Raw genomic sequence first — 26,092 nt, 5'->3', positions numbered from 1 at the left:
TTCTTTGTTCTCTTTGAGAAAAATCTCAAGTCCTATAGATCCAAAAAGGATGCATAAAAATATCCCATTGGGACTCCACTGTTCATTCACACCTGATTAGTATTATTTCTTCTGTTCATCTTTTCCATGAACAGAATGTTGATGCTCAGTTGGAATACTGTATGGTATGTTATTTATCATGGAAAGTGTTTTTGCCCTCCCAACTCCTAGTATTGAAGGCAGATGTTGTGTGCCATTAGGTTCGTTGTTATGGATTCTTGGGATCATTTAATGAGAGGTCCTGTAGAGCACTTAGCATCCAAGCTGGCAACAGTAATATGTGTTTGGTTTTGCTGTTTGGCTATTACAATATCCCCACAGAAATATAAAAGGCAAAACTCATGCAGAAACATTTTTGTCTATGGTGCCAAGATTCTTTATTTCAAATGAAATGAGTAGGGGAAAGTGTCTTGTAATGGTGAAAGCACAGGGTTAGAATCATCATTGATCTGAGTTCAAAACCTACATCTGCCATTTGATATATACTGATTATATATATATATATATATATATATATATATATATATATATATTTCATTATATAATCTCTCCACTTCTAGATTTTTTTTTTACTTCTTATGTAATAACATTATTTGTCCTACAGGACTACTATAGTAATTAAATGAGCAATCAGAAGACTCTAACACTTAACAACTATAGAGTTTTAGTCTTGGTGTGTGTGTGTGTGTGTGTGTGTGTGTGTGTGTGTCTGGCTATGGATTTGGAACTTAGCACCCCAACTCCACTTCATAGCTATGTGACATGGCAAACTTATCTGACTGTTTTAATTTTCAATTTTCTCTATTGTAAAGAGGAGTTTAAAAATAAATGCACATGGTTATTGTGAACTGTTGATGAAAATCCATGGTGCATAAATACATAGGCCTTTTATAAAGAATTTTGTAAAGAATCATGTACACAGCAGACACTCAATATATCAAAACTGCCGAAATCAGTTTGGCTCAGTGGATAGAGTGTTAGGTCGGCCTGCAGACTGAAAGGTCCCAGGTTCGATTCTGGTCAAGGGCATATATCTTGGTTGCGGGCACATTGCCAGTAGGGGGAGCACAAAAGGCAGCTGATTCATGATTCTCTCTCATTGATGTTTCTAACTCTCTATCCCTCTCTCTTCCTCTCTTTAAAAAATAAACTATATATATATATATATATATATATATATATATATATATATAACCTGTTATTGTTGTTCTTCATCTTAGCTGACAGTTTATAGTGTTTCATACAAAAGAGTCTGTAATTCATTTCACTCTCCTTTAGCTTTCTAACCGAGCACACCTCATAAGTATGTTCAATATAAAGTGCCACAAACTCCAAGTGGGCAGAAAAGCAGACTAGGTGTATCTTCTCCCACAAAGCTGATGCTTGTAGCTGGGACAAATGTTTTGGAATGAAAGGCTTCTGTTTAGTTAGAGCCTTCTGGGCCACCGGAAAAAAAAAAAAGAACTTGTCAATGTTGTTGTTAAATGAATAGAAAATAAATAAGACTTTTTTTCTGTGTTTGATCTTCTAACAGTTATGGTAGCCAAGGCTATAATGCACACCTGAGCCAAATATTTGAACCAGCTCTTTGTTGACCTAGGTGGAAGTTACATTCAGATGAGTCCCTCAGGTGGAAGATTCCATTCTTGTCCTCCTAAGAAAGGGTCACTATCTTAGAAGAAACCATACTCATCAGGAATTAAAATGGAAAATAGAATAAGATTTGCTATCACAAGCCCTGAGTACAAGTCTTGATTCTGCCACTTTGTAGCAAAATAGCGTTAAACAGGTCACTTCACTTCTTAGTTACATCCTTCTCATTTGTCTAAACTCTAAAGCAATGCTGTTCAATGCAACTTTCCATGATGGAAATGTTCTAAACTGCACTGTGTAATATGATAGCTGTGAGGGTATTGAGCACTTGAAATGTGCCTAGGGCAACCTAATGTTTAACTTTTATTCGTCCAGCTCTGGAACAGTTATCTCAGAGGATTTTTTTGAAAATACAAAAGAGAAATTCTGTACCTGAAAAGGCTTATGGTGTCCACCAAAAGGCCCTACCACTAAGTGTTTGTGGGGCCTCCTGAATTCCATCTACTTAAGAAACTTAAGTGGGTCCATCTGCACTCCATACCCAAGGGCGGGAATAGGAAGGGAAACTGCCCAGAAATGCTTGCAATTTCTAAAAGCCTGAGCAGTAATAATGAAAAGAGAATGAGCATTCTAGCACTCTTCCTTGCTTAACCAGCCTTCCTGTGCAATGGGTAATTTTATGGCTGTCCACAACGAAAAGGCACATATTAATACATGTGGAATTATGAGTAACTTCATTGATGTGCCACCATTTTAAACATAAGTGGAACTCTGAGCTTTATAAGATTAAAAAAATAAACTTATAGACAGACAAACACACACACACACACACACACACACACACACACACACACACACTATCCATGTTTGATAACTTTAAAACAAACTTCAAAGGATAAAAAAGAATTTATTTATAGGAAAATACCCAATCACCTTTATAAGGGACAACAAATAGACTCTTAAGATGGAATAAGACATACTTTTTAATTCTAATTTTTTAATGCAGTTACCTAAAATTAAGTGACAGAATTTAGCTGTTTACTAAATACTGATTCTGTGATTTCAACTGAATTCTGTAGCTATTGTGCTCCAATTCTTAGTCTTTGCTTATAAATTAAAACCTTCTTGAGTCTACAAATCCACTTACATAGTACAACATCCACTTATTTTAATGTCAAGTGAAAATCAGTGAATGACCATTCTAGTCAATTTTCAGTGAAATAGTAGCTTATGGATTGCAACATTAACGACATTGTCATTTACAAAAAGGCTTTAAAAAGAAAGGAAGGAAGGAAGGAAGGAAGGAAGGAAGGAAGGAAGGAAGGAAGGAAGGAAGGAAGGAAGGAAGGAAGGAAGGAGGGAGGGAGGGAGGGAGGGAGGGAGGGAGGGAAGGAGGGAGGGAGGGAGGGAGGAAGGGAAGGAAGGAAGGAGGGAGGGAGGGAGGGAGGGAGGGAGGGAGGGAGGCATTGATTTGTATATGCAGTTTTTATTCCTGTCTAGTTAAAGCATAGTTTGAATTGTGGGTTGAAAATACTGTGAAACCTGACATTGAGTTGAACTTTGTTTAGTTTTATGGTATATGAAATTGAAGTCACCACTGGTCATTTATGTAGTCTATTCTCCATGGGAAATTTTAGTATTTAATTATTTTTCTTAATGGGTACATTCTTTATTAATTCTTTTGGGTTTGAGTTAAGGTCTAATTTTGCATAATGAATGAAAGCAGTTGACCATTAAACTTTCCATCCATCTATACCCACATGTAGTTTTAGACTCTGATAGCTATAAAAGGTTCTGTTTTTATTCTAAAAATGGTATTGTACAGTTTATTGGGGGAAATATTTCTATTTACCTAGGTAATAATTTCAAGTGACGTTTTAATATCTTTTTTACTGGGTCATATCCTTTGGCATATAAATTTTTATTTGGTCTTAAAATTCTTATAAATGAATTAATATCATTTCCAGACACTTTATTAAAGCAACTACTTTTCATAATTTTGAATTAATATGCCCAAGTTTTTAAAGTTTATCATTTTAGACTCAGACTTCTAATAAAATAAGGGGCTCACATGTGAAGCTTTGACCTCAGAACGAGAGAGATTTCTTGTGTAATTCTCTTAAAAAGCTAAGCATCTTTATACTCATTTTTTTTGTCTGAAGAAGTTAACAGAATTTTTGTAAAATGTTGTGGGAGGGATAAAAAGCTATGAAAGAGCCCAAACTATCTTCCAGATGTTTTTATCTCAACCTACCTTCTAACTTCTTTTGCACCAAGCAGAGAGAAATCTTTGTGATAGAATCCCTGCATAGTTTGTATGTTGGTAAAGGTTCTCCACAGAAACAAAACCATAAAATGTGTGTGTGTGTGTGTGTGTGTGTGTGTGTGTGTGTGTGTGTGTGTGTAAAGTATGATAGCTTGACAAGTTCAAAGATCTTCAAGATAAGTTGGCAAGATGGGGTCTCAAGAGAGGCCATACTTATTCCTAGTTCAAAGACCAGGAGGCTTGAGACCCAGGAAAAGCCAAAGTTTCAATTCATGTCCAAAAACTGAAAACAACAACAACACAGTATCCAAGTTCAAAGTCAGTATGGCAGGAAGAATTCTCTATTACCCCAGGAGGGTCAGCCCTTTTTTGCTCTATTCAGGCTTTCAGTCGATTGGATGAGGCCCACCCAAAGAAAGAAGGTCAATCTGCTTTACTCAGCCTAACAATTCAAATGTTAATCTGATCTGGAAACTCCCTCCTAGACAACTACAACAACATTTGACCCAATATCTGGACACCTTGTGATCCAGTCAAGTTGACACATAATATCAACCATCATAACAAGAAATTCTATATGAAGATGTAATTTCTAATCTTTGTGTATTCCTAAGGAAGACTTGGCCAATCCAAGGTTAGAGATCTAGATCATACAAGGTTAGAGGACTCAGTAGTACTTCGTTTATTTTTCAGATCTCTCCATTTCAACTAGGGGAGAAATCAGCATCCTACTTTATATTTTGTCAAATTCAGGAAAAACTAAGAATAACAACCTGTAAGCAAACCTTTCATTTGCTCAATCAACAAACCTCAGTCAAACAGAACTGTGGTAGGATGAAAAGACGAGTGAGACAAGTCTCTGAAGGCTCAGAGCACGTTTTCCCCAGGTTGAAATTCCCTCCTTGTATAGGCTTTCAAATGTTGTTTTAAAAAGCTTTAACTAGAGGCTGAACTTGCTTTTATTTTTTTATATTTTAATTTTATAATTTATTTTTTTATCAGCAGAGACACCTTCCCCCCTCCAACCAAACTGTACACAAAATTCCCATGTAAATCAAAGAGATTCCTGTGCAGCCAATTGTTCTAGTGGGTGGTTGAGTGAGGAAACAGGCCTGATGCCTGTCCAGTTACTTGGCTTCCCTTTTGTTCAACATCCTCCCTTTGACCCTCTGCCACAACGCTCCCAGGGGTATAAAAAATAAAGTTTTAAACAATTTATCTATTTAATATTCTTGCCATGTTTTATTCATTATATATAAAAAAAACTTTATAGCAGCTTTGGATATTTATTTTTCAGTTCCCCTATGACTCATTTTGTGTTCAATTATTTATCTTCATTCTTCATAGGGTTGTTTTTTAAATTTAACTTTTCCTTTATGTTCTTCCATTGTATGTGTTTAAAACTATATATTTAAATAGTAGTGTGTTTCATTTTATGGAAAGTTCAGAGGATCTTAGTGACATACAATAACTTGCTATTTTACTGAAGAAGAAAAGCATGTATTATTTTGAAACATTTAAACAAGGCAAGACAAAACAAACCATCTAGATAAAAAGTGGGCCTTTTCCTACAACCTTGGACTTTTCCAGTTAGAATTCTGGTTCTTGGGCTATGGGTTTTTGTGGTTCTGTCAGGGGACCAATTCATAATCCCTCTTAACTAGAAGTTATGATTGATTTCACAAGTGATCTGGTTACCACACATTCCTCATTACAATGGTCCAGCAAAGACAGTAAGAGATACTATTCTTATCATCATAAGGAAAGAAGGCTGCTGTTTTACAGCCTGAAGGAAAAAATGTCTGGAAAGTTCAGATATGAGTGGGCAATTGCAGCAACCAGGATTCTATATGAGCAAGACAACTAAGGGCCTAACCCCATACCTCACAAGGCAGTAACTCAGACCAGCTGAAGTGCCAGTAAAATATGAAAAAAATCTGGAATGAATGGTAGAGAAGATTGATGATGATTATTATTAATTAGGCCCCAAGAATCAGCTAGAGTATTAGATATTGTAGCTTGGTTATTGCCCCTCCTTAAATTTTGGGAAGAGCAACTAGTATGACTTTGAAGAATTGTACTTGAACTTCTCTTTATTGGGAGATATAAGGAATGTTGTGTAATGTGCTCCCTGGATATCAGAAAATGATGCAAGTGCATTGGAGTTGTGCAAGGTGGTGCCCAGTTTATGTGCTTTCCTATACTGGCTCAACTCTAGTGTGTCTTCATTTTTTATCACTTATTCAATGGAGATCCCCATATATTGTTTCCACTGTCACTTAATTTCCTAACTCCACCAGCTGTATTAGCCTCCCTGAAGGTTATAACCAGGCATTAGCATGCCTCCAATGGCATCTACATGGAAAGATCCAGAGTGGCTCTGGCACCTGTGTCATATCAGACCAGAACCAGGAAAGTTCTGTCTCCACCAGGATATTGCTTCCCCAGTGGCTACCCAAAGAGACAGATTACACAACCGAGTGCAAAGGAGTTAATATCCCACAGGCTGAATCTTTACCTGTGAAATATTGAAGTTTTCTGATTTTGGTACACCTAATTATCTTCTATTTTTATTTATATTAATGTATTAATCTAATTAATTTATTTAAATTTTTTAAAATTTACAGCTACTTTCTTTCTCTGCCTCACTTTATTTTACAACTTGTTCATTACTCCACTTTGTTTATGACACCTTTATTCTGTAGTTCCCTTATATTTGACTGTTTTTAATGCAAAGGTATCTTATGTTGGTTATATGTCTCTTTCAGAATGTGTAGTTTTGCAATGCCATTTCTTAGAACAAAAAAGCTGTGAATGCCATATTTCTCTATGTATTTCTGTGTATAAATTTTGACATAGTGGAAGAGTGTAGTAAAATTTAAATGAAACCTATGGACTAATCCCAGCATAGTTTAAGTCATTCCCCACAGATCACTAAACTTTTCTGACTACACTTTTCCAGGCTTCTCTTAGGCAAGGAGGTGTATACCATCTCCAGATTCCACACCATAGTAAGGATCTTTGCTATCTCCTTCTTTATCTCCCTAATCACCTCCTTTTAATTATTGCTTCTGATAATGATTCAGAGGCAACATAAATTTTAAACCTACTAGTATTAAACATCTATTATTAAGCAGAAATATGTAATTGATATTTCTATCATAAGTGTATATTGGAAGTACAGCCTAAAGCTTACAAATTAAATTGATATATTATACTATCCTTTGATTTGACCTAATTGTCCAGGTCTTTCTAAACTTGGATATCTCCAGTTTGGGGGATTATTTGTTTGCGTTGGTGGTGGTTGTTGCTTGTCTTGAACTTAAATACTCTGGGACTTGCTTATACGCAGAGAACTTGACTCACCTATTCTTCAACCTTCCCTCTGACCTCATCTTTGGTCATGAACTTTCTTTACTCTCACTGTCTATTGATTAATTACTCCTTCTCCCACAAATACTGTGTGATGACAGCTAAACTGTGGATCGGTTGAGAATGAGATGATTGTTCAAAAAATTATAAAGACCTCAAATGAAAGATATAGCAAAACTACACTGCATCCCCACTGAAACAGAACAAAGACAGCAACAAACATTTGGAACCAAGTCACATCTTTCCACACCATCCATTACTCTTGCATTTAACAGGATGTTAAAGATTCTTCTTCTGAATTTATTAGCTTGGTATTTAGCATGTTTCACAGACAAAATAGCAAAGAAGGTTCATTATTGCTGGTTAAATTAGCCTCATGAAAATGTTGTTGGTAAAAGGTTACAGAAATGAATAAGAGATTTAACCAAGCAGCATATTAAAACCATATATCATTATAATTTGAAAAGGCATTCTGATTATTTAAATTAACTTGGATAAAGGGTAGAGAATTAGATAAAAGTTAATAATTAAAACCTAAAGGCATGATTAGCTTTTCCTTTTGATAAAGAAGGGGCAAAACTTATGCAACATTTACTTAAATTGGACTCATGGGAGAAACTGAGACCAATAAAAACATACCTGATCATTCTATTTATTGGCTTTAAAAATTATATACATATTTTACATAAATTAGATTACCTGGATATCTTATGCTTCCTTCAGGCATAGTCTGATTGTCCTCATTTGATTTCAGTTTGGATGGTCAAAGCCTAGAACTTAGCATTTTTCTGTTGAGGTTTTTTCAACTGAATGGTCTCTATGTATATTAGCTAGTCTTTGCCATCTTTGGGAAAAAATTTTTAAATATCTATTTTTATTGATTTCAGAGAGGAAAGGAGAGGGAGATAGAAACATCAATGATAAAAGGGAATCAATCATTGATCAGCTGCCTCTTGTAATCCCCCTCACCCCCGCCACCAGCACTGGGGATTGAGCCCACAACCGGATCATTTGCCCTAGTAGGGAATTGAACCATGATTTTCTGGTTCATAGGTCGACACTCAACCGGTCAGGCTTTGTGAAATTTTTATCAGTGAATTTAACCTGTACTTTTTTCTCTTTGATATGTTTAATGTTTGTGTGACCTAAATTATTCATGTGTTTCTTTGTGTTAAAATGATTATTTCCCCCCTAAAAAGCACATAGAGCTTTCCCCAAAGGAATGGCAAATCAATTTTTTATTGGTTTAACAACCCTAATTAAGCAGTTTATGTATATGGACTTACATAAAAATGTTGTCCTCTTTCCTATTCTTAACAGGAACCAGGAGCTAAAAGAACTTGGTGAACTCTCTCCTCATTGGGACAATCTACGGAAAAATGTCCTCACTCACTGTGATCAAATGGTCAACATGTACCAAGATATTCTGACAGAACTCAGCAAGGAAACAGGTGTGAAAGCAATAACTACATAACTACATATTGAACCTGTGCTGCATTTCATATATGTTATATGGAAACAATAATAAACATTATTATGGATATAGAAGAGCCAGTATTTTTTTAAAGCATCTTATAATTCCATATTGGCATGAAAAATAACAAAGAAAAAATGCACTATTTCACCTCATGGTATTATTCTAAAGGTAATTGAGAGTTTAAAAAATTTAAATATCTGAGAAGAAAAGCAAATTATACAGTTATATTTTCTTTCTAAAGTTTTTGTAACCGTTCTTTATGTCAAATTTATTTTTCAGCAAATGTACACACACATGTCCTCATTATTTACTTACTAGTAATAATTACGTTTCTTTCCACCTAGGGTCCTCTTTCAAATCAAGCAGCAGCAAAGGAGAGAAAACATTAGAATTTGTTCCAATAAATCTACACCTGCAGAGGATGCACGTACACAGCCCTCACCTGAAAGGTAGGGTATAATATAGTATTATTTTCAAAATAGGCAACTTATGTTAGGGTGTTTCTTTAAAAATGTCCACTATTGGCAGACTTTACAATTTAAGCATTTATATGAAGTAGAGATGAAACAGTTGAAGCTGATAATAACCCTGAATACTATAAAAGACGAGAAAATAAGTTGGGAGCCAAAAACCAGAATTACAGGCTTTATTAGGGGAAAGAGACCTGTGGGGCTGTCTCACTTGGGAAGAACAGTAACACATGCAGAGGTGAGCACACCTTTTAAGGGGAGGAATGGGAAGGAATGGGGGCTTAGTGTACTCGGCACGCTCTGATTGGTGGCTTAATATATGGTCATATAGGAACAAGGGGCTAGGGTATCTGGCAGGTGTTGATTGGTGGTTCAATGCATAATCCATATAATGTGCATGGTTAGGTACTCAGATATTTCCAGGCCGCAGGTTAGGTCATACTCTGCCCACCAGTTGGGGGATGAAGGGAGGATCTATCAAAAGGAACTATTATTTTTGTTTTTCCTATGCTTCTGAGTACTACTTTGTCAATGTAGCACCTAAACGGAGTTGCAGGTGAATATGCAAAATGAATATTAGCTTCTTTAAGTAGTGTCAATGACTCCTAATAGCTACCAATCATGCTACTGTTTGGATTGGAAAAAAAGAAAAAGGCAAGACAAGCATTGTTCATCATTTACTGACCTTGAGAAACCAAAGCCACAAGTTGGACTCAAGCTGTTTGTCTTGGTGGTGACCGTCCTTTTAACCAAGAATTTGGCAAATGAAAGAACTGAAATAAAAATTATATGGATTGGCCCAAGGCAGTTAGGAACTTTTGATTACTGAGTGTCTGTCAGCAATTTGAACGTAACATATAATGGTTTTAAAATAATCAAAACCAGAGTATCAACAAGTAATAAAGAAACTAGAGTACTTAAATGCTATCTGACAATCAACGTGATTTTTTTCTCTAATGGCTGATATGAATAGGCCTTTATGATACAGTAAAATAGGCCTTTATGATACAGTAAAAAGTTTATATGTTTTGGAGTGGAATGGAATAGAATTGCCGCTTCACCAGTTTTTATTAAGCTAGTTATTTATTCTTTCTAACCTGTGTTGTTCTCTTCCAAACGAAGTGAATTAGAGTATGTAAAACACCTAGAATGAACGATAAGAGTTTCCATGATATATATGGCCTTTGTCATCACTGGAACAAAATGGGTTTATCAGCTCTATCATGTCTGTTAAAGTGATCAGTAAAGAGACAATAATATCTAAGGAGGTAGCCAGATGCAGAGGGAAGATGATTTAGAGAGGCAGAGGCATTTTGGAAACGTCATCACATGCAAGTATTTGATGATGGATAGGATGATGAAATGGGAGAGAAGGGTGACCTGGGATGTTGCCATGAGTGGATGATAGAAGTATCACCAAACCAGGTGGTTTGTCATGGCCAAATCGATAGGAGCTTGTATTTAAATATACATTAAAATATTTGGTGATGATCCTTAAAATACTTCCGCCAAACAAAGAGAAATTATTATCTAAGTGGCTTTGTACATCATCTTTATTTATTAAAAATGACAGAACCATTTACATTATGCTGTCTTTTGCCAAGATACTATTTGAAAAATAGACTAGAGTGGGCTAGGTGAATGCAATGCCTTTAGTTTCTGCTTCTCCAATTTAACATGAAGAAACTAGAAACTAAATGAAAGAAATTTAGAAAAGCAAATAAAATTTCTTCTACTTAGTTTGGTTTGGGAAATGTACCAGTGTCCTAGATCTGCCATAGCAAAGCACCATAAACTGGTTGGCTTAAACAACAGAATTTTATTGTCTCACTATCTTGAAGCCAGGAGTCTAAAATCAAGGTGTCCGCAGAGCCAAGCTCCCTCTGGAACTTGTAGGTCCATAATTGGCAAACTGGGGCTCTCGAGCGATATGCAGCGATTTGGCCCTTTGAGTGTGACTCTTCCACAAAATACCATGACCTGGGAAAGTCTATTTTGAAGAAGTGGCATTAGAAGAAGTTTAACTTTAAAAAAATTGTCTCTCAAAAGAAATTTCAATCATTGTACTGTTGATATTTGGCTCTGTTGACTAATGAGTTTGCTGACCACTACTGTATGGGAATCCTTTCTTGCCTCATCCTAAGTCCTTTTTTCCCCCTGGCAATCTTTGGTTTCCTTTGGTTTGCCAAAGTATCACACTGATCCTCCATCTTCACATGGTGTTCTCCTCTATGTTCTTCTCTGTGCCCAAATTTCCCCTTTAAGGACACCAGTTATGTTAGATGAGGGCTCATCCTAAGAACCTGATTTCAACTTGATTAATCTGTAGAGACCCTATTTCCAAATAAAGTTGGTTTCTAAAATAATTTACCCATAAGAAGATATATGGAGGAACTTTTTATATGTGATAATAAAATCAAGCAGTGGAGAAAAAAGCAAGATTTTGATGTTAGAACTAAGGTACAACTTATAAACTAGAGAATTTTAACATAATAAATAGTTTTCAGAAAGACTGGTTCCTTCCTTTAAAGTACTTAAGGAGAAAACTTAGGAAAGAACAAGTTTTCCTACAGCCAAGAATTAAGGTGAATGTACTGAAATCTATTGCATAATGTATTATATTATATTAGTATGTATACTGCATGTATAAAATATGTATAACATTCAATATTTGTTTTAAAATATTTATTTTTATAAGTTTAAAAGTTATTTGAAGTTGGATTTCAAATAAAATAGGTGCTCTTTAGACTAGATGTTATGGATTTCAAATAAAATAGGTGCTTTATAGACTAGATGTTATAGACTAGACTGTAACAACTATATGTTACAGTAGAAATTGAAAATGACTGAATTTTTAGGGACTTATAATTTCTTTGACTGTAATCAAGTTAATAACCACTCTGAGCTTTGCTTTACTTACTTGCAAAATAAAAATTAAAAGTTGTAGATGGTAGTCAATCAAATCTCCTATTTACTTATGTAACATGTATTTAGCAGATTTTGAATTGCAGTTTAATTTATTTAAGATCCGTGGTTGCTGATTTAAGTGTTTAGCTGAATTACAGACAACATTTTGTAAGGTAACGATGCAAGTAAGATTGGCCAAGCCTTGGTATTTCACTGGTGAGTTATTGAATGTAGACTACATTCATTTTCCTTCTTACCATTAGTAAATTACATCCATTCACCTTTGATTAATATGCCTGCTATATTTGGAGAGGCAGCTTTACAAACAATAGCAGGCAGATTTACCAAATCTGAGGCTAATGTCTAGCTCTTGAAATAAGTAACTGAGCAGAACTAATGATGTCATGTCTCATACTGACAAGTGAAATAACCTCCATTTAACTTCTGATGCCCCCAGACCCATTAAGTTAAATTTTCATCTTTACTCATTATTGAAATTAAATGCAGTAGAGTACCCACCACAATAGAGATCTTACAGAACAGTGACAATAATAACAAAAAACTACCCTGAAATTAAGAATACTATTTTCCACTCTGATATATCTCAGTAAATTTTATTTTATTAGAAAATCAGTTGTGAATAGTATAACATCCAGATTCTTGAGATATTGTAATATTATATGTTTAAGTTACTGTACATAATGTGTGTGTGTGTGTGTGTGTGTGTGTGTGTGTAATTCTAGAGGCTCAGTGCACCAATTTGTGTACATTGAAAGGAAATTAATTAGAAGAAATTTTTAGAGGCCAAGGAGGGACCACAGAAAGTTGGTTCCAGGGAGTGTCCTGAGCATCTCATCCAGTCCCCAATGGGACCGATCAGGCCCAGCCGGCCAGGGAGGAACAGCCCAAGGGCTCCAGGGCATGTCCAGCTCATCTCACCCAGTCCCAATAGGTTGGACCCCAGCAGCAAGCTAGCCTAACAGAGCATCTGCCCCCTGGTGGTCAGTGCATGTTATAGCAACTGATCAAACAGTCTACTGAAAGGTCAGACACTTAGCATATGAGCCTTTTATATGTATAAATCTTATTATAGTATCTATAATATGATTTAGGATGGGAGAAAAGGAAGAGTGGAAGAAAGAAAGAGGAAAGAGAAAAATAGTAAATGAAAGAACATATACTATATGATATCATAAAACTGTAGTTGGAGTTAGGTACAATGTCACCCGCATTTCTGTGTAACTATGGATTAATCAGTTGACCTCTTCGCTTCTTAGACTTCCAATCTCTACACTGAAGCTGGAACAACTAAGAGGAGCTGTTCTTGATTTCTGCGTTTCAAGAGTTTGCATGTATCACCTCATCAATGAAGCATAATTACCTTTAGATATGTTTCATGATGATGCCAAATTTCTTGGACTACTTTGAAACAGATTTTCCTCAAAAATCCCTTGGTCTTGTGAATAATGTCAAAGTCATTTGTGGGCCATTTTTGAAGTCAGGGATTATGCTTAAATTGTTCCTTGAAATGAGATCAGCATGTCTACATTTTTTATTAGCACTATTTTTATAGTTGTAGGAATTTTAAAGAAATCTTATGGGGAAAATAGACTTATTATCTCATTTCTATTATTAAATGGCTTTAAAAAGACTATGAAGCAGCCCTATTATTAAATTTCAAATCAACCTAGTATCTGTAGCTTGATGAAATGCAACTTGAATTTCACTTTCCTATTATAATGTATACTGTACAATTTTCACAAAACCAAGGACATTTTTTGAGGTATAAAAATATCAGTGGTAGAAATACACATTATATTTTATAAGAAAGGAAAAAGGACCTTCAACTCTTTTTGCTTAAATTTTTTGTAAAATAAAATGTTCACCTACATTTTTATAGTTGTCTCTTAATACAAAAAAATCAGAAAGATTTTATTATACACACTTAAGGGCTATTTATGTCACAAAATTAACTAATTTAAGGAGCAGGATAAAATAGGTAAGTTTTTAAAATGATAGAAATATTACTGATCAGATTATTTTAGAATTTTATTTTTATTGCCTTTTTTTAATATCTGTTCTTCCTTAAAGGAAATTCATCAATTGAATTTAATTCTAACTAAATTCAAAGGAGTGCATCTGCTCTGGCCAAGAATGAACATGGTACTTTAAGTGTATATCATTCTTCATTAACTAAACTGAGACCAGAAAGTAAATCCCATGGTGTACTTAGATCTGCCTACTATTTTTGTAGTATAATTAATGGCAAGTGAAATTCAAAGATGAAGGAGGCAAAATAGATAACTGTTTCAATACAGTGATATAATAACTGATAGTTATCAAATAACAATTGCAAAATATTAAGACTTCCTAGAGCCTTGTATTGAGTTATAGAAGTACTTTACATATTTTGGAGATTAACTCCTCATGAGATATATGGTTTGCAAATGTTTTCTCTTGTTCTCCTGTTTTCTATGTTGTTTTTTTACATTATTGAATTTTTTTTAACCCTCCCCCAAGGATATTTTTTTTTTCACTACAGAGAGAGAGAGAGAGAGAGAGAGAGAGAGAGAGAGAGAGAGAGAGAGAGAGAGAAATATCGATGTGAGAGAGAAACATTGATCTGTTGCCTCCCATACATGCCTATACTGGTGATCAATCCCTTAACCTAGATATGTGCCCTGACTGAGATTTAAACACTCAGCCTTTTGGTGTACTAGATGACAATCCAACCAACTGAGCCGCTTGGTCAGGGCCAACAGAAGCTTTTTAGTTAGATGTAGTCCCACTTGTTTATTTTTGTTTTTGTTACCTGTGTTTTTAGTGAAATAATTTTATAGACCAATATTATGAAATGTCCCTAAGTTTTTTTCTATAAGTGTTATGATTTTAGTTCTCATGTTGAAGTCTTTAATCCTTTTGAGTTGATTTGTGTGCATGAAGGGTCTGAATTCCATCTTTTCCATGTAGATAATCATAAGCTCTCCTTGTTCTTTTATTGAGTGTGTTTCAGGGAGGGATATGTGGTTATCTTCTTCCCCTAGAGATAAGTATATTCCAGATTTCAATTTTTTTTTTCTGGATAGTGTACTTAAACTTATTCTTCAATTAAGAATAGTAATTCCCTATATAATCTAAAGACAAATTAGACAAACAATTCATCCTCAAAATATTGTTTATTGGCAATTATTGAGCATCTACAACATGCACACATTTGAATATTCTCCTAATCTTTGAAATATATGAGAAGCATTAAAGCCTGTGTTTTGGGCAGAGTTTTGGGCCACCAACACAGGAGAAGCAATCTGCACTGTGGATGCAGGGAGGCTAAGACTGAAGAGACCGTAATAATCCTGACAGGAGCTGAGGAAGGTTAGAATTAAAATAAAGATAGTTCACAGTGATAAGAGAGAATAAAATTTGGGGAGCAGAGTTGTTGAAACTGATCAGATAAAATGATGAGGGAAAGAAAGCAACTGGTCTTGAGAGCTTGAGAATTTTAGTCTGGAATATTTAAAGGAATGTGTTGCCTATACTTGTCACAGGAAACCAGGGAGGTAGGGCAGGTTGAAAGCCTTAGAACAAGTTAAGTTTAATAGCTGGCTGACATTCAGAGATGTTCCTAAAGGCCATTAGGAATAGGATTATTTAGTAGGGTGAGCTCATGGCCTTTTAAGAAAGCTGTGATTCCTTTCCAGGAAGTGGAACAGATGCACTTACAAAATTTATATCTGGAACCCTTTTCTTAGTCCTGGGTTAACGACCCCTAGGCAATTTTTTTTAATTACACAGAAGTCTAATATTTTGTTATTTTAAGGTAAGCTGACTTCTACTTTATTGGTGACTTCTTTAAAAAAGGGCAACAGATTATCACTCCAGCAATCTATTAAATAATTGTTTAGTGTTTACTTTATTGATGGGTTAGTTTGAGTTGTATTCAGCTTTTTTTGTGACCTTGAGTTTTAAAGATATTTATTGTTAAGGAAGATATTACTGGTGCATTTAGATTGAACTACTTTGGAAAAGTTATGGTGTTTACCTGAAGCTAATAAAATAATTCATGTTTTTCCCTGTAAATGAGATCTGAAAAGCAGTCAATGTGTCAATACCAAAATTAACATGAAAAGGATCTACTATGAAATTAGGTTTCTCAAATAAAATGTAGTCCAATAAGAGGGCATTCACTCTGTCTTCTTTCTGATGGGGATACTTTTCATCAGAATGTATGGCATGTTTTAAGGCCATAAACTTAATATGTATGAAGCCTGATGGCTTTCAAGATCAAGGGATTGAGGTTCAATTTAAATGTATGGTTATTTGCTAAAAAAAGCACACACAAAATATCTTGCTGGAAAATAGATCAGGAGACATTTTGTGTATTCTTCTGTCACCTGAGGAAATTGCAAAAGCATGCATTAAAATTGTATAAGATTTAGTATATACAGGCAGAGACTACTTTAGTTAGATTTTTTTTACAATACACTGATACTGTTCTGGCCTTGAACCAAAATGCTTCTTTTCTCTGTAAATTTCGGTGGAAAGATTCATTATTGTTGAATTTCAATATGATTGCTAATTAAATGATGCAAAACTCAATAAAATAAAATACACAAAAGACCAATTAGCATGTTATCTCAGTAAGTATACAGACGAATGAGAGAACATACTGTTCTACACAGTAGCGTATAATTAAGATGTAGTCATAAATCAAGGATATATTATAACTTGTATAGGTGCACAGGTGGCTTTTAGAAAGATAAATTAGCTCATCTCGCCCCCTTGAGATGCGAGTTCATAGTGATTCCTGCAAAATTAAACAGAATAATGTCTTAGACTTCCAACATTATGTATGCTCCAGTGCAAACAGCAAGCTGTAGAGAAATGTTTGCAAAGTGCTCATCTCCTTGTCCATTCCTGTTCCAGATGCCCTCTATGATGTTATCACTGTGGGAGCCCCAGCTGCCCATTTTCAGGGATTTAAGAATGGTGGTCTTCGGAAACTACTCCACAGATTTGAAACAGAAAGAAGAAAGTAAGTGATGACAATATGCATTAATGGTTATCTTCCCTTTGGAAAAGTCTACATACATATTTATAATAAAGAAACTTGGTCCGTCACAATGCATAGTTCTTGTATCGCAACCTATTTAATAACTTAAAGATGTTGAATTTCTAAAAAAAAAAAAATACTTGAATAGAAATGAAATTAGGATAAATTAAGTACCTGAATAGTGTTGTGCAGGCAGAAAATTTTTGTGGGAACACAGCTATAAAAAAAAAAGAGTATTCTAGTATCAACTATTGCATATTCAGTGGAATGATGTTCAGGTAGAGATTTAGCTAAAAGCATTGTCTTATGTAATTGAAAAGCCAGACAGAGAGATCATGAGGCCTAATTTATGACTCTTACACTATTGGTGATTTCGCCACTGTGGTCCGAGGCAAGGCATATGAACTGCCCTGCCATTTAATTATGCCATTTGAAAAAGAGACATCAGTACAGAACTCTTATCAGTTACATGATGAGATTAAAAGAAAAAACATTCATTTCTTAGAGAAAAGGCATAACACAAAACCCAAAGTATTGTTTCTATTATTTATAACTAGAGGCCCAGTGCATGGATTGTGCACCAGGGGGGTCCCTCGGCCTGGTCTGTGGGGATCAGGCTGAAGCCAGCTCTTCAACTTCCCCTGAGGGGTCTCAGAGTTTATCTTATAATATCATGTGACTATGACTGCACTTAAGTAAACCATAAAAAGTTTTATCCAGATGTGAATAGAAACTTTTCTTTTTAAGTAGTTACTCTTCTTAGATTAAGAACCCGAATTTTGAAAGTTAGGGGGAAATAGTATTCGGTTGTCATAGTTGGTTTAGTAGTAATATTAGAAAATCTACTCAAGTGGCAAAATCACCCTTTTTTAAAAAAGTTTTATCACATTTATAATATACATAACACATGTATTATTAGGTTTCCAATGTTCAGGACAAAAGCATTAAAAATAACAGAAGAAGAAAAAAAAATAATAAAAAAAATAAAATAAAAATAACAGAAGAATTGAATAACTGACATACTATTATATAAATACTAGAGTTTCAGAGCACAAATTTGTGCACAGATAGGGTCTGACTGGCTCTGCCTCAATTGGGGCTGGGCCTGTCAAAAGGAGGAAATGGTGGGAGGTTAGCCAGTTGGCCCATCCCAATCGGACCGATCAGGGGCGGGCTGGCTGGGGGCAAGGGCCGTAGGTGATTGGCTAGGGGGCTCTACTCCCAATTGAGGTGGAGGGGGCTAATTTGGGGTGGGGCCAGCCATGGTGAGGGGCTGTGGGCAGTGGGCTGGTCTGACCCACCTCCAATTGGTTTGTGAGGGGTGATCATCGGGGGTAGAGATGAATGGGGGGAGGGGCCACAGGTCGATCTGGGTGGTGGGGACTGGTCAGGGGTTGGGCTGACCATGGGGGGAGGGGGCTGTGGAGAATAGACTGGCTGACCCGAATGGGTTGGGAGGTGTTGATTAGGGGCCAGTGGCCTGGGGGAGAGGTCATGGATGCGTGGCTGGCCAGCCCTGCCCCTGATCTGAGTGGAGAGCCAATCAGGGGTGAAGCTGACTGGGGGGAGGGGCCATGGGCCTATTGGTGTGGTAGGGGCCCATCTGGGGCAGGGCAGGCTGGAATCAGGGGCCACAGGCAGTTGGCTGGCCGGCCCTGCCCCTGATCAGGGTTTGGGGGGCTAATCTGGGGTGGAGCCAGTTGGGAAAGGGGCAGCAGGAAGTTGGCTGGCCAGCTTCACTCCCAGATCAGGCTGGTTCACTGACCACAGTGGGCATCATAATGATCAGTTGTTCTGGTGTTATGGTTGCTGACTTTTTATATATATAGATATAAGCTTATGAGGCACATATATTTTTATTTCTTATTTTAAAGAAATTTACTTTGATACAATACTTGTACTATTAACTCAGCTATAGCCTTTAGTGAGTTTTTGCCAGGTTTTTTTTGTTTTTGTTTTTGTTTTGGGTGAAGAGACTATATAGTTCTATGAAACTGTATCATAGGTATAGATTAATCATCACAAAAAACTGTTCCATGACCACAAAGACACTCGTTCTGGTTATCCCTTCTGCTGCAGAAAATAGTTCTGTTTCCATATGATTGTAACAGGGAGGGAAAGTCAGAGTTCCAACCAGGGGCTCTGAGGGGAGAGGCACCTCCTGTATAATTCATGGGGGTAGGAAGTTGGTTCATTAACAGAATCTATGGGGAAAGGGATGCTATCTCTTTTCTAAAATGGGAATGGCAGTAGAATATAGGTTTCCCCCATGGTTTCTCATTGACCCTCTCCCTCTGCTGTACCAGCCTTCCAATAGGGAGAGACACTGCTATTATGTGCTATTCACTCCCAGAATAGGCAGGTGTATTTAAAAGTTTTATTTTTGTTGGGCTACCCTTTTACTAGGCCTTTGGTTTTTCTTGGCTTCTATATCTCACTTGGCATTTTACAAGCACTAAGGGTTTGTTTAACACCCACTTTGGGATATATAGTAGTCAAGGGAAGAAAAAACAAAACACAAAGAATTCACTATCATTGTCATATAAGTCCCCAGATCCTGTGGGCTCCCAGCCAATCTTCCTTCTTTGCTCTTAGAGTCTTCTGATAAATGACTTACATGTTGTGACTAGAGTATGTTTTGTGATTAGCAGGAAAAGGAAAATTGATTGTGTGTACTCCATCTTGTCTGGAACTGGGCAGCACTACCTTGAGAATTTACTTAATTTATTTGTTTTTCTCAATCCAATTTTAAAGTGCCTGACACAATTAAAAAATGGAAAACTGCCCCCAGGGCATAAAGACTCTAGCTGAAGGAGTAGAGCATCAGTATGTGAAGCATGGAACCTCACCATAGAGTATCATATGATACCACTGTGTGCTACTGGCAAAGACAAATGTTGAGTTGTATGGTTAGATTCTGAATAATATATCTTGTTTTAAATATCCTCATGGATATCTGAATTCTTTAGTATTCTTCACTTCTCACTGGGATATTTATATACATACAAACACACATGTAGCTATATGATTAAACTTAAAATAAAAGATATTAGTATATCCAATACATTAAACATTGACTTGCTTTAGGGTTTTTAAATACGTGTTATGTATCCTATTCCTTTATGGGTAACTTTATTGATAAATACAGTGAAAATTTTTAAAAAGTAAAAAAATAACCTGGTGTATATCTTAAAAGTACTCTGTTTAGGGCAGTAGTAAGGGACAAATGTGGTTTGTTAAGGCAATACATAAATAAGTACAATATCAGCCTGAACATCATGGTAAGAGCTGACCTGAGCAAACATGTTATGCCTAAAGTGATAATACACTATGAAAATTATTTTTCTGAGGTTTTTTTTCACACAATATTGCATCTGTTCATCAAAAGCAATAATGGAGACATCAATATGACTATGAAATCAATAACTTAGACCTATACATGTAGAAGTGAAGAAAATCAGGTTAAGTGAAGGACATTTTCTTTACCTCATTTTCCTTTTGCTACTTCCCCACCCCCACCAAAAAATAGCTAAGTCTTTTGGGCCAGTTTTTAAAGAGTACTACTACAGCTATTATATGTCTTCACCTTTTTCTATTTTCTTCTTCACTAAGCCAATAAAATATTGTCTCCAGAGCACAGTAAATTTACGTGTCTGGTCCTTATTGATCTATTGTTTGATGAATTCATTGACCAGATAATGAAAAGGATTTTAGCATTAGGAAGCCTTACTTTCTTGTAGTAATTATATAATATAATTCAGATCATATAAAATGTATTTTTAAAAGCTTAAAGATAATTAATTAGGCAGATTCATTTTTTTTAAAGAACAAATATAAAAGTTCATACTCCCCAGCTCAGAACACTTCACATCCCTTCATGGAGTCCAGTCACATCCACTGGCCATTCAAAGCCTCTGTGTACTCACCCCACTGGCTTCCTACCTTCATCACTCTGCTCTCCCTATAATTGCTTCTTTTAAATGCTATGAAACCATGGACTTCACACTTGCCCACCTATTCCCTTTCCCACATTCTGTTCTCTTTCACTAGAAATTCTTCTGTTCTCATCTCCACACTATTTACATTGCTTTCTGTCCAAATTATACACTTGATTAATCCTTTCAAAATTCTACACATGGTCCGATCCTAAGATTTTTACCCTCTTCATTATGTCCTCCTGATTTATCAAGTTGATTTGACTCTCTGTCCTAATATTTTAATTCTCTTACAGCCTTACTGGGTCACAGTTATGGTATATTAGGTTTGCCCTTGTTTGACATTTCCTATAACACTGGGATATGTTTAGTAAGAGATGATGTTCTCTTGAATTATTGGTCTTCTGGAATGCTCTGCAGAGTACTTAGCAGACAAGCATTCCATAGACCAAATGCAATGGACATTGGGATTCACCTTATAAATGAGATATAGTTTCTGATTTAAGAGCTGAAAACTCCAACCCTGGCCAGTTTTGCTCAGTAGTTAGAGCATAGGCCCTCTGACCAAAGTTCTCAGGTTCAATTCCCAGTCAAAGGTATGTACCTCGGTTGTAGGTTCGATCCCCTGTCCCATTTTGGGCACGAGTGAGAGGCAACTAGTCAGTGTTATTTTCCCATCAATGTTTCTCTCTCCTTTATCCCCACCCCCCTTGCCTCCCTTCCACTCTCTCTAAAAACTATCCTCACTCCCCCAGAGAGGATTAAAAAAAATAAAGTGCTGAAAACTCCAGTGAGTAATAAAATTTCACAAATATTCATAATACAATATGATGAATAGAGACAGCAGGGATTCTCAACCTTGGCTGCACATTAGAATCACCTTTGGAGATTTAGAAACATTTTATGTATGCCAGTATATTGCCCGAGACAAATGAAGTGAAAGTCCTGGGAATGGAGCCCAGGCATTGGTATGTTTTAAAAGCTTCCAAAGTGGATCTAATGTATGGCTATGGCTGAGAACACTGTTATAGATGTAAGTGAATAGTTCTGAGAGAGGACAGGTGAAGGGCATGGAGAATAGAAAGAGGAATAGTGACACAGATGAGATGAACTTGAAAAATGTATAAATACTCAATTGGTATGTATTGGGGACAAAGAAATCCACACAAAGGAATATTTGCTGAAATGAAGAAAAGCATTATAATTTGCTTACCAGAAGTTTTTGTTTAAAAAATCCCAAACTCATTAAAAAGTTGCAAAACAGAATGGAAGATGGGAGTAAAGCTATAAAAATTTTGATCTTGGAAAATTTGAACCTGAGTAGCATCCAAAGAAATAAAAACAATCCAGTATGTGATAGAGCTTTTCATGCTATAAACATGAGATTTTTCTAGGGGAATGAAAAGGCTAAGTACCAGTATATTTTATTTAAAAACCAGATGTTTGTAACCTTTGTCTTCACCGATCACATCAAATATCTATGTGTTCCTGGAGGCAGTGGTTTACTTATGACACTATTTGAAAGCTTGTAGTTTTTCTTCAAAATATGAATGAATTCTTTACCTCCAGTATTATTTTAGAGAAAGATAAAAATTACCACAACACTTGTCTGTTTTGATCATTTCTGATTTCAGCAGGAACTTCAGTTCAGCCAGAATCTTCACTGTGCAGGTCTGTGACCTGAAAGCATAGTTCTTTCATTAAGATTAAAAGACTTCTCATGAAGACCAAGAGCCTTTGTAAAGAAAAAAGGAGAAAAAAAAACAATGAAGGACAGTCTTAACTTCTGAGATTATTAATTCCCTGTGATCTGCCAGTTCATTTGGAATGGACTCGGAACTAACTCCCTGAAAAGAATACCAATGTCTGTCACATGCCTGCCTTGAATATATGTACCCTGGTTTGTCTTCCTACCCCCATCTGTCCCAGATGACCGTAGTCAACATTTACTACCCCACAATTTCAAATGGAAGAGGAAAAAATAATCATTTGGAAAAGTCATAAGGAAAACAAACTAAAATTTTACTAATAGAAATTAGTATTAGAGTCTTTACTAGATTTTGAGGGAAATTTCTGAAGGAAAGTAAAACAATGATGCAATAAGTTAAGCAAATCAGCCTTACTGTTTATGAAATCAATGGGTACCTAATCCCATGGGAAAAACTCTGAGGAACATTTTCCTTTTTATTGTAAAGAGAAATAAATAGATGTTTCCTCATTCTCTATTATAAATAGGAGACCCTCAATAAAAGGGGAAATACTGCATCAGGGAGCTCTTTTGCTTAAGGTGCAGCCAGCATTCAATGAACCAGAAATGAGAGAACTGGATGCAAAGCTTTGAATATATATATATATATATATATATATATATATATATATATATATATATATATATGTATGTATATATATATATATATATATATTTCTGATGGAATCACTAATCACTGCTTAATTTGGAGGCAAGGAAACAAATGAACATTTTTTTGTTAGTGATATAGAGATGAGACATGTAAGCTGTTGAAGAGTTTTTGCATCGTTTACCTTTTTATACTCTCTCCAGTAACGTGAGCAATTACAAAAACATTTCTTTGAAAACTCTTCACTTTCATGCTTAAGACTGAACGTTCTTTGATTTTATGAAAGGGAATGAGTGATTCAAATCAATTTAATACAAGCAATAAGACTGGATCCATACTTTGCTTTAGGAAGCCAAGAATTTTTTCTTTCTTTGAAATTTCTCTGAATCTAGACTGATCTCTTCTTAGAAACTTGGCAGAGTATGTATTCTAAGATCATATCATACGTTTTAAGTAGAAATTGTTTTCTTTTTAAATTATGTACTTTTTATAAATGCTTTCTTTTGAAATTTTTCCAATTTTGCTAATATGTTTATTGGAAATGTAGTAAAGTCCAAAAAATGAGATTACAATCACGCATAACTTTTAACAATGCAGTTAGTGGGGGGATATGGGTGTGAGCTGTCTCTTCTCGTTTGTTTTTCTGCTCATGACCTATGTTTTTATTTATTTTTTTGTTATTTTAAATTCAAAAATTTCAAATGGCTTAAAATGACTAATTCTCCAAAATATATAGGGTTGGGTAAAAATTGGTTTACAGTTGTTCCTTTGGAACATAGTATAGTAATCTTATACAATAAAAGGATAATATGCAAATTGACCCTGACGGCAGAAAAACTGCTAGACCAGTCACTATGAGGCACACTGGCCACCTCTTGGTCCCTTTATTCAGCCAGCAGGCTCTGATGGCCACCCATGGTGGGGAAGTGGGTGGGGGTGGGGGCGGGGCCAGCAAGTGGGCTAGAACAGCCAAAATTTCAAATGGCCTTCCCCTGGCCATTAGGCATCAAACACCCAATGGCGAATGGGGAACCAGGGGTGGTTGGTAGTGGGAGATGGGGCTGGTTGTGAGCAGCTGGAGAAGATGGCCCTGATCGCAGGCCAGGCCTAGGGTCCTTACCCACATATGAATTTCATGTGCGTGCCTCTAGTTAATAAATAATAATATAAGAATAAATCGTGTTTTGCGTACCCACAAATGTAAACTACTTTTGCCCCACTCTGTATAAACACTCTCCCTTTAAAAATATCTGTGTTTGTCCATAAAAATATTAGGTTATAAGTACAATTCATGTCCCAATCACTTTCAAATAAATTTTTTCTTTCCTTTAAAAAAAAAGCATATCACCAAAAATAAATGTTATACAGGCCCCATGGAAATAAGAATAAGTCTGAATAAAATCCTAGCCATTACTTTTTCCTCTTGAACTGTGTCCAGAAGCAGACAATTTGTCATTTTTACAGAGATAGAAATTTAAATCTGTGTAGATTACAGTTTGATTGCCTGGGTATTTATTCTTTTCTTTCTGTGAGCCACTTCTTCCTCAGCAACTCTTAGCTCTCAGTTCAATTCATATTGGAGCAAATGCATTGGTAGGTCTGAAAATACTGTGTACTAGGCTGGTATTCTCCATGTGCACTTCCCTGCATTCAGCTCCCTGTATACATCAGTCTTTGAGAATAAGTGGGTTTTCTCTTGTACATCTAAAACTTGGACTATGGAGAAAATAAATTTTTTTAATAAAATAGTCATGTCGAGACAAGCATACTGTAAAAACTAAATGATGAGGCTTTCAAAGCACTGAACTAAATGTGATACAAAGAAATGGAAGGATTTTTGCTGAGTTGCATATGATCCTAAATGAATTTGTAATGCAGCTTTTCTCCTTCATTCTCATTTTAACTATACAAGTAAAATGTGCTAGTAATGCACAAATTCAAAGAATAAAGAAGCATATAAAGTGGAAAGCCTTTTCATTTTCTCTCCCTAGAATAAGCCAATTTGTACAGCTTAATGCCTTTCTCTGTGCAATTTCTTCAAGGCATCCAACTATTTCAGTTTTCAGTAATTATGACTCTTTATTTTTAAGATTTTAAAATTGATTTTCAGGGAGAGATTAAGGGAGGGCGAGAGAAAAACATCGATGTGAGAGTGAAATACCAATCAGCTGCCTCCTGCACATCTCCTACCACAACTCAAGCCACAACCTGGGAAATGAACAGGCAACTTTGCAATACATAGGATGACACCCAACCAACTGAGCTACACTGGTTTTCAGTGGTTATGACTCAGTCTACAAACTCGGGTCATGGGAATGTGATGTTTTTAACTTTTCTATAATTCAGTTTAATTTTTCTGGCCCCCATTCTGAAGCAAGGCAAAAACTTTCATCTCTGTCAGTTAACAGATTCCATTCTCTATGTGAATTAAATCCTGGCTTGAGCACTTACTGGCTTTGTGACCTTAGACAAATTACCTCTCCTCTCTGCCTTAGATTCCTCATTGTAGCATAAAAATAATATTTATTAGCTTATAGTATTGATCTGAAAATGTGATGCTTTATAATAGTATACACCAAAAATTTATAATGCTACTGGGCACATAATGAGGGCTTAATAATATTAC

At 35.8% G+C, this 26,092-nt stretch overlaps 1 protein-coding gene across 9 annotated transcripts in view; it reads left to right on the top strand.

Annotated features, from left to right (window-relative positions):
- INPP4B (inositol polyphosphate-4-phosphatase type II B) overlaps positions 1-26,092 on the top strand; it is a 561,675-nt gene that overhangs the window by 424,670 nt on the left and 110,913 nt on the right. For all 9 annotated transcript variants that reach the window (XM_084884243.1, XM_084884241.1, XM_084884245.1 and 6 more), the window contains 3 exons: positions 8,591-8,721; positions 9,092-9,196; positions 17,048-17,156. In XM_084884243.1, the coding sequence (XP_084740369.1) occupies positions 8,591-8,721; positions 9,092-9,196; positions 17,048-17,156 (345 nt within the window). The remainder of the gene's footprint in view (positions 1-8,590; positions 8,722-9,091; positions 9,197-17,047; positions 17,157-26,092) is intronic.

This window comes from Pipistrellus hanaki (genome assembly GCF_964339955.1).
Source record: "Pipistrellus hanaki genome assembly, chromosome: 5".
In the NCBI taxonomy this organism is placed as follows: Eukaryota; Metazoa; Chordata; class Mammalia; order Chiroptera; family Vespertilionidae; genus Pipistrellus; species Pipistrellus hanaki.
Note: the sequence above shows the minus strand (reverse complement) of the source record. Positions and strands in the feature narration are given on the sequence as shown.